At 44.3% G+C, this 9,443-nt stretch overlaps 1 protein-coding gene across 3 annotated transcripts in view; it reads right to left on the bottom strand.

Annotated features, from left to right (window-relative positions):
- Positions 1–284: 284 nt before the first annotated feature.
- Positions 285–9,443, bottom strand: part of TMEM260 (transmembrane protein 260) — a 34,921-nt gene continuing 25,762 nt past the window's right edge. For all 3 annotated transcript variants that reach the window (XM_055812802.1, XM_055812811.1, XM_055812807.1), the window contains 10 exons: positions 7,841–7,881; positions 7,391–7,474; positions 6,900–7,017; positions 6,552–6,724; positions 5,275–5,446; positions 4,160–4,308; positions 3,107–3,283; positions 2,488–2,541; positions 1,970–2,060; positions 285–871 (listed from right to left, as the gene is read on the bottom strand). In XM_055812802.1, the coding sequence (XP_055668777.1) occupies positions 599–871; positions 1,970–2,060; positions 2,488–2,541; positions 3,107–3,283; positions 4,160–4,308; positions 5,275–5,446; positions 6,552–6,724; positions 6,900–7,017; positions 7,391–7,474; positions 7,841–7,881 (1,332 nt within the window). In that variant the 3' untranslated portion in view covers positions 285–598. The remainder of the gene's footprint in view (positions 872–1,969; positions 2,061–2,487; positions 2,542–3,106; positions 3,284–4,159; positions 4,309–5,274; positions 5,447–6,551; positions 6,725–6,899; positions 7,018–7,390; positions 7,475–7,840; positions 7,882–9,443) is intronic.

Raw genomic sequence — 9,443 nt, 5'->3', positions numbered from 1 at the left:
GGGCATGGGAACAGGCGCAGGCACAGCCAGGGGATAGAGCACATCCAACACAGCAAATGATCAGGCTCCCAAGAAGGGCACCATCCCACATGCTTGTCCTGATAGAAACCTACCTCACCATGCTGCCCTGTGTCCCTAAGAACCTAGCTAGACCCAGCACAGCTAAAGGAAAATGGCTGTAGAAAACCTTGTCTCAGTAACAGAAGAAACATTTAAAGGTGAGATACAATTTTTGCATCTATAAAGGATGCTGCATTCATAAAATTAATTAAATGACCTTCACGTACAACAGATTCACTGGTTTATTTTAAAAGAAATTCTCCTTTTTGAAACCCAGTATTTTATGTAGTGATGAGCTTCCCCCCAGAAAAAAAAAACCACAAAAACAACCAACCCTCAAAACAATGCAAACAGTTTTTGGCAACAGCAATCAAAGACTAAACAACAGTACATTCCTGCGGAGGCAATAACACTCAACTTCCTCTCTCTGCCATTTCTGTCACCTTTTAAAACCATTCTCAATGTTGTCAAGAACTAGCTCAGATTTTAAGTCCTGACTTAATTTCAGCACTTTGGCAGGCGGGTGGAGGACTGGGTGCTACCCAGCTCCCTGCCTCAGATCTTCTTTCATTTTCCTCAGCCCCTGCAACTCTTTCTTCAGGTGTTTTACAGCCTGCAGAATATCCTGCCGCTGGGGATCGTCTTCTGCTTTCTCAGTGTAGAGGAGGAAATGTTTCACAGTTTCAGAGAGCAACGTTTCAGGATCCACATCCACCCGATGGAGACGCAACATCCTCTCACAGGCAATGGCATAGTTTTTGTGCCAGTTCACTGGGTGATTTGGATGAGAGTTGACAATTTCTTTGTATGACTGTTAAAGGGACAAAAAAAAGGGGGGGGGGGGGATGACGACACAACACAAATTAATTGAATGAACAGGACTAACAGCTCTTAACAGTGCTTCAAAACTGCCCGTAAAGGAACAGATGCTACTTAGAAGTCCAAGTCCAGAGTTGGAGCGTTTCTGTAACTCACTCTGTGTTTACCATGTGATATGCAACAGCATGAATCAGAAATCCAAGGGGGGCTGAAACATCTCCCTTCCTACAGAAGCTGTTCATTTAGAAGCGTTACAGATGATCATGATAACCCCACCGCACATTACGCACTTCCCCAAGAGAGGTGTCACACCAGGCTGGGGCATAAAGGAGAGTTTTAACTGCTGTGCCTGGAAAAGACTTACTCAGTATTTCAGGAGAGCAGGACATCTTCCACAGGACTTAAACAGTCTGTTGACTTGAGTGGGAATATTCATAAGCTTAACAGCAGGCACGTGCCCGAGTACTTTGCAGAACAGCAAACATCACAGCAAAACAGGCAAGAGCTGAAAGGAAACTATTTGGTGACCCTTTGCTGGAGTATGAAACACTCCTCCTCTCTGCTGACACACACTGACTGATTTGTGCATCTCTTGGCATCTTGGGCAGTCCAGTATTTCCAGAGATACCTACACCAGCTTATGGGTGTTATTCTTTGGTGTGAAATGCAGCAGAATTAATTCGCAGTGAGAAGACTGTCGGATTTTACACTTGCTGGCTCAGATGCACGACTGTGTAATGACAGAGGGGACAAGTGCATAGAGGGGACTTCAGGACAAGCAATCTCTTGGCATGGGTTTGGAGCCCAGCACAGACAACATAATTACAGCAAAAGCAGGGTGTCGACTGGTTAGCTTTTGGCATCTTTCGTGACCAAGGGGGCAAGTAGGAATGGATAAAATCCCTGCACAAATCTCTTTGAATCTGCTATGCTCCCAGTTTGGATGAACAAAGGAGAATGCAGATTACAGGACCTATATGGAAACACTGTATTTCTATGGAGTCCAGAAACTAAAAGAAAAAAAAAAAAAAAAGGACCGAGCCTGCAGGGATCCTGCAGGCAGCATGCATAACCAAAACATATGACTTACAGTGTATGCAAATGTGTAAAGTTGTGATTTCATTTCTGCAGTCACACTGGCAGTTTCTGCAAGGTCAAATATAAAGAAAGCTGTTTTCATCCTAGGAAAACAAGAAAAACTTCCATATAGTAATTGCTTAACATAACCAACTCACATCACATGTTTATATATATCATCAACATGTCCACGTATGGGACAGTACCCCAGCATCTCCATTTAAGTAGTCAGTGATAACAATTTCTCCCCATGATGTATTTTCTCACCCTATGTCCCAACTACACTCTACTCATTTGAGATAATTGGAGGGTAACTTTGTGGTGAACAAAATGACAACTTTCCTGAAGTGACCTCTTGCTGGAGTCCATGCATGCTTCACTTCACCCTACCAACCTTTTCCTTCTGAAGCTTGGCACACTGAGATCTCCAATAAGGCCATGCACCATCAAGCTGCCTGCTTTGGTGTGTATTTCCATGCCAGTGAGCTGGCATTGCCCATCAGCTGTTGGAAGGGAGCAAACGAGAATTACCTGGCTTGCCACATCTCTTCATTGGCAACAGCTTCCCAGGAAGAGGGCTTGAAACTAAATGGGAATGAGAATAAAATTCAGCTGTCAGATCCACATCACTGTTTTTCACCCACCACACAATCAAATCATCTAAATCAGGCAGCTACAGCCCTCCCAAGCAGAAGAAAACCTGTCATGAAGCCTATGGCTCTGACAGCAGGGAATTCAGCTGATCCTCAGTTATTCATAAAACTTTATTCCTCTTTCTTCATAGAAGGAGCCTCTGGCATATCAGGTGTTTCACAGCATCCTAGCTGTCCTCAAAATGAGCAATGCTTTTTACCATCCGTCACAGTTCAGTTCTACAACATTTAAAGCTTTGGATGTCCCAAGTCCTCAATATTTTTTGGGCTCCTGATCAAGTTTTAAGATTGGAATTGGACCTGATACTTGACTAGAAATGTCCTCTCTATTTTTAACACTAATAAAAGTACCACATGCGGATTTATTGTATGTTCTAGAACACAAAACATGACGATTACAGCTCATGTTTAATTTCTCTAACACTGCAATGGATGCAGTTACGCTGCTGGCAGAAGAATCATAAGCAAGAAGGAGCAGAGTCGCTTCTGCCTCGTACCTGCCATAGTCTTCAGTCCAGTTGTAGAGATTTCTTGTAAGATGAATCCACTCTCCTGGGTCAAACACAACATCAGAAGGAACTAATTTTTCACAGGTACCCCAGGGCCAAAGCGAATAGCTCCTTCTCCAGGTTGAGTCACCTTCATGAAGACCTATGCAGACAAACACCTCCTTGCTGCCAAAAAACCCAGAGAGAGCAATCATGAAGCCATCCCAGAGACCGTGGGCCACCCTGCGTGTTTGAGCAACCCACACACACCACACCAGTGCAGCAGACAGGTCTTAAGTGGCACAACATTTTCTGCGGCACAGACACCCATCTAGACCATTTCACATCAGAAAGTCTGGGTCAGTCTGCAAAACAGCTCTCCTGCTGCAAGCAAATACCCCATCTGGCATTGCACACCTTGTGCAGCCAGCACAGGAGACACATCCTCTGCCCTATGCTGGATGTCCAAACATGCCAGAAGCCGTAGAAGCAGCCCATTTCTTCCCAACGGCACGTGAAAATGCTCTTCTGCCTACCCACACTCTCAAGGCTCACCCTGGCTAGTCTAAATGCAGATGCTATTCTTATTCATGTGAGTATCTAATCCTTTCTCCACTCATACTAAGCTATTTTTATATGATGATTATTCCTGGAATACATTCATTCTATGCTAATCAGTTGGCCACAATGTTCATGAAGGAGAAGCAGTAGCAATTCGCTCTCCAACCATCGTCATTTTGAGTACGCAGGAATGCTTTTTTTTGTGATGAATTGTACCAACAATAACAAAAATATTTGGTAAATGCTGTCTGCTGATCACCTTCTTATTTTTCCTTCCCAAAACCCAACCCAACCTCAAAAAAACAAGCAACATTATATCCGGATGGAGTTACTTCTGCATAGATATTTGCTTTAATTGCAAAAATAATCTTGCCACTGGGGAGGAAGTCAGTGGAGAAAATTGGTCTTCTGGATGCAATTCCAAGCTGTTCCATTAACAATTTCAATAAAAAAAAGGTTGAAGATTTTAGGAAATCTGTTACATATGAAAGAAATGCTTACTGTTTATTTACTTTGAGGAAACGGTGGAGATTAAAAGCAAGTGTCCCATCAGGTAATACTCCTTCCACAGGATTCCACCGGTTCCCAGGAAAATAAACGCCAGGTAAATGTTTTGCCAGCTTGGGTAAATACCATTCATAAGTCATCATCTATCACCAAAAATATTATCACAATTAAAACAAGAAACAAAGGTTTTGTCCATTTTACACCCAGAAGAAATGGTTTCTGCAGGAGTAATGACATTACTTGCTCAGTAAAGTCACCTCCCGTTTCAGATCAGGTCCACCAGTGGTTTCTGATCAGAGGCACATGGTCCTCAGCATGAGCGGGCAAAACTTAAGAAAACACAAAATAGTTACGGCTGGTAAGAGACACAACAGGGCTTTGGTCTGGTTAAATATGAGGCACTGGGTTTGGGGTTTCTCAACAAGTCACAAACTCCTGTTTGCAAAGCCAAGTGCAAGGACTGATGTGACAGTGGAAATGTAGATGTCTTGTTCTGTAAGAGGGAATTTCTTCTCCCATTTCTCAGGAAAAAAGGAAAGACTGTGAACACCACCCAGGGACACAGGGCACCTTCTTTTTAATGTAAAAAATAGAGGCAGAAGTCTGCAAAACCACCTTTGGAGGACCAAGATAACAGAGCGGATGAAGGGAATGAGCCTCAGCATGTAAGAAATGGGAGAAACCCCAAAGCCGCATCGCTCATGGGTGCTGACCTGCTGCCCTACAGGCTGCTCCCAGAAGCCTTCTGCTGCCCCAGCATCTGCATTTCAGGGAAACTGCAGGAAACAGCTGGGAAAAAGCTTCTTCAGCAAAGCAAACATCACCCCTGTGCCACATCTGGATATCTGTCGTGATGAAGGATTCGGGCTTCCCCTTCCACTACCCACTATTGCCTCTCGCTGGCTTTTTGGGCTTGAATGGGACTTGCACACTACACTCCATCCAAGAGCTACCCACAACCCTTTAAAAAAATCAGTTTTATTTATTTCTGCATCATGAGTTTTATTTGAACAGAGACCTCCTCGAGGACAGAAAGGAACAACTGAACTTTTGCCTCCTAATTTTTAAATCTACAATTCAACTCTTTTAATATTACTTTCTGATCTTACCTCCTGGTCCACTAAGGTGACATCTGGCCTCATCCCTTCGCAATAATGGACGTAACGAAGACCATTCCCGGGTAAGTCTCCCCTTAGCAAGATGACTGCACCCATCGGCATAGAGGACAGCAGATTCCTTGCAAACTTATCAACAACATAGTTGTTGCTTTGATCACAAGCGCTTAAGAGAACACATAAAACCCAGTATCTTAAAAACAGGTATTTGCAGGGCTTTGCACATCTTCAGAATAATTTTATGCAATAGACATCCACAGGGGAAGTCTACCCTGGTCAGATCTTGCTGAAAAGCAACGTCTCCATTTGCCGAGAAACTGAGAGACAGAAATAAAGCATTTAGACTACATTCTCCCAGAAAGCAGCACCAGAGACAAGCCACTACAGTTTTGCCAAAATACACAAAATACACACTCATGGCATGCCTTCACCTTAACACCGATTTTTTTCTTGGGCTAAACCTAAAGACTTACTAGTTGGTGCTGGAACAACGATGGTTCTGCAAAGTATTTGAAATCCTGCCCACCCTTTTAATGTTCTAATTAAACATTAAAAAGGCAAGTTTTTGTAGCATCAGGCAGAAGTAGATTTAGTGTGCACACACTGCAGGTATGGACTCAAGAAGAAGACGCTCCATGACATGGCTCAGGACATGAGCTATGCTTGGCTCACCTATGGACCAGCGTTTGGGAAAAGATGTGTGCAAAGGAAGGATTCCTTAGGACGAAGTCTATGCTTTGTTGGTCAACCTCTGTGTGAGCATCCCTACTACTACACTGATTCCCACCCAAGCCAGTGCAAGTGTGCTTAAGGGATAAGGAGGCCCTACACTACAGATCTAACTCTTCAAAAAGGAAACAAAATAAAAACCGCAGAGCACAAGGAAACCTGAAGCAAAGCAAGGGAAGGAAAAGGTGACTGTTCAGGTCAAATGAATTCTGCAAACCTCCTTAGGAAATAAAGCACAGATTTATGAGTTTCTTTCATTAGAAGTTTACGTATCTACAGAGTTTTCTTCTTTCAATCTATATGACACCCCCATTCATGGCCTGGAGCTGGTGCTTGGTGATTTTGAGGGAGATCAAACAAGGGAGTCCTGCAGTCTGTGACCATGCAAGCTTAGGTGGGATGTGAAAAGTGTCTTTCCCACTTCAAGCCAAGGACAGAAATCCCATGAGCAGGGGTGGGGGCTTTACAGCAGCACCCCAACCACACAGCACCCTGTAGCCCCATGAGGCTGCACCAAGACACATGCCCAGGGGATTTGTTACCTGTAATTTGCCCAAACTTGAGAAACAACAAGAGCGAGAGCAGAAGACCACTCCAGCCACGGCAGCACCCGGCTGCCCTCCAGCATGGCACTTCCAACCGAGGTGAGTGTGGCCAGCCCCAGCCCTGCCAGCACAGCCACCACGGCACTGCTCTGCAGCCAGAACCGCTCCACCTAGGAAACAAAATCCCAGAGACCCTATTTCTGTTTCCCTAGCCATAAGGCAGAATAAGTAGCTCTATTTTTGCACCTTGTGCAGCTTCAAGACAACCACCTGCTCCTGAATAGGTGGTTTTAAGGCTTTTTCCAAAAATTAACATGCTAGAGCAAGTTTTGGAGTGCAACTTACCACGCCCAGAAAGAGAGGTTTTGTAATATCCAAATTTGCTCTCCAAGCAAAGAAGAGGGAATAAAGACAGAACATTCCACCAAAGAGCCAGGTCACGGATGATTTTTGCATCTTTGGCCTATAAAAAAAAAGAAAGATGTAGCACTCTACTGGCATGATGAAAAAGGAGGCAAAAGTTCTATGTGCTTGAAACACATTCTCTCTCTGCATACCTAAATGCATTTAATAGAAAGAGCTGATGAGCCTTTCTTTACCTTTGCAATTTATGAAACTTCTGTTTTCAAAGCACAAAACTATCAGGATTTCAAGATTTTTAAGCTTGCCATCTACAAAGCCACAGGGTTACCAGGAACAGGGATATTCTGCTCTTAATTGATAGATGACCACAGCCAATTGCTGCAATTTTTCACCCACAAGCAGAAGGCAAAGAAAGCTGTCTGTGCAGCCAGTAAGAAAGTGCATGTCGGAGCAAATATTCTCCTCCAACTTACAGCAGTGCTGCGCTCACACAGGCCACGAGTGCCAGGATGAGGACGGGAAGGGAGAGCTCTGACTTCATCTGCGCCAGCTGAAAACTGCAGAGAAATTAGTGCATGGATGCATCACCCCCAAAACGTCCCTTGCACTCAATTAAAGTGTCAAGAGAAGCAGGGAATAAGCACAACGTAACATTCCCATTCTGCTGCAATTAAGTCTACAAGAAATGGGTACAAGCTCAGTTTACATGTCAGGTTTTTGAATGAAAAATCACTGGGGAGGAGGATCCAGCATTTTTACTTCAAAGGGAAAGACAGACAGACATGCATGCTGTCCCTGCACCAGACACGGCTCCAGCCCCGGACCAAGCCAAGGAAAGGCAGGACAGGGGTCACTTTGGCCAAAATGACAGCAGCAGCAACAGGTTTCTCTCCACTAGAAGGCATGGTCAAGATTTTACTCACAACAGCATCTCTCTCATACTGGATCCTGTCTCAGACTTGGCCTGGATTAAAAAGAAAGAAAAGCCATGAGAAACTCACATGCTGATTGCCATATCACTGGGGCAAGGAAGAGTCTTTTTGTTTTCTGTTTGCAGAGCACTGAGCACACTGGGCTCCTCAAACCCCTTAAGGTGGTACCCCAAGGGTAGTCACAGAGAGCAGGAATTGCTTAAACAATAAAAACCCAGCAAACTCTACTCAAACCTTCATTGCAAGATTTTCTCCCATGTTCTTATTTTACATTATTCCACTGTGCAGGTTTACCACCTGGATAAGCATTTATTCAGGGTGCTGCCAATCCATTACCCTGTGACTTGAGCACATCATATGGTTTAGCTATGATCTCTGCTATATCATAGAGTCATAGAATTGCTGATGTTGGAAAAGACCTTTAAAATTATCAAGTCCAACCGTTAACCCAGCACTGCCAAGCCCACCAATAAATCATGTCGCTAAGGACCACACCTACACAACTTTCAAATACCTCCAGGGACAGTGCCTCAACCACTTCCCCAGACATCCTGTTCCAGTGTCTGACAGCCCTTTCAGTGAAGAAATTTTCCCTAATATCCAATATAAACCTCCCCTGGCACAACTTGAGGCCAGTTCCTCTTGTCCTATATCTGCATGGTGCAATTATTTTCTGGGACATCTACCCACAGCCTGAGACAAGCACATGGGCCTCAGTTTCTGCTTGCTTACCAGACCCAACACTGTCCCTTCTGCCCTGATGGAGGTAGAGCTGTATGATATTTATATAATATATGAATTTTTTTATTGCAGAGACTTGCAATCCATAGCACAAGTCTGGGGAAGAAGACATGCTCGGTGGAGGCGAGGAACATAAGTGCTTGTTGGAAAACCGGTGGCCACCAGATAAAAGATAAGGTAGACAGACCCAGGAGGTGTGGAAGGAATATTTAATCTCAGTAAAAATGGAATAGTTGACTGCACTCAAGATTTAATTGAAAAATAAAAGTGTTAGACGATGGAAAGCCAGCCCACAGCTCCTGAAGTACCACTGCCACCTCTCTGTTTCTTGCAAAGTCCCACCTTGGTGACAGCTGATGGCTTCTGGCCCCAGACACATCCCTCATAGGAGATAACATTTCTGATCCTTGGCTTATAGGTGGAACCCTCTCCTGAGTGTTTTTTTTGGGTTTTTTTGATCCTGCCTGCCCTTAAAATGGAGCCATGGGACACAAGGGCTGTCTGTCCATCCAGGCAGGGCTCTGGCATTAGCCCAGCTAGAGTCGGGACCAAACGCTTGGATTTTGCTGCATTTATTGCTCCTGCTTCAGACAAGTTCATTGTAAATGTGATTTGTGGTGTAGGATGACATGCAGTCCATCCCTAAGCCTCCTGAACATCAACTTGAATTCATCACATTTGATGGAGGAGTTAAGGGATTTGCATGCCTTGGTATTACTCTGCCCAATAGTCTCATTCTCAGGAGGTGGCTGGGAATAGGACAACAGGGGAAATCTTAGAAGTCCTTCAGAGGGTGGATCTTACTTCTGCAGGAGTTTTGGAGAGATTAAGTGGCAGCAGCAGGAATTTTCAA

Source organism: Falco peregrinus, chromosome 1 (assembly GCF_023634155.1).
Source record: "Falco peregrinus isolate bFalPer1 chromosome 1, bFalPer1.pri, whole genome shotgun sequence".
Lineage (NCBI taxonomy): Eukaryota > Metazoa > Chordata > Aves > Falconiformes > Falconidae > Falco > Falco peregrinus.
Note: the sequence above shows the minus strand (reverse complement) of the source record. Positions and strands in the feature narration are given on the sequence as shown.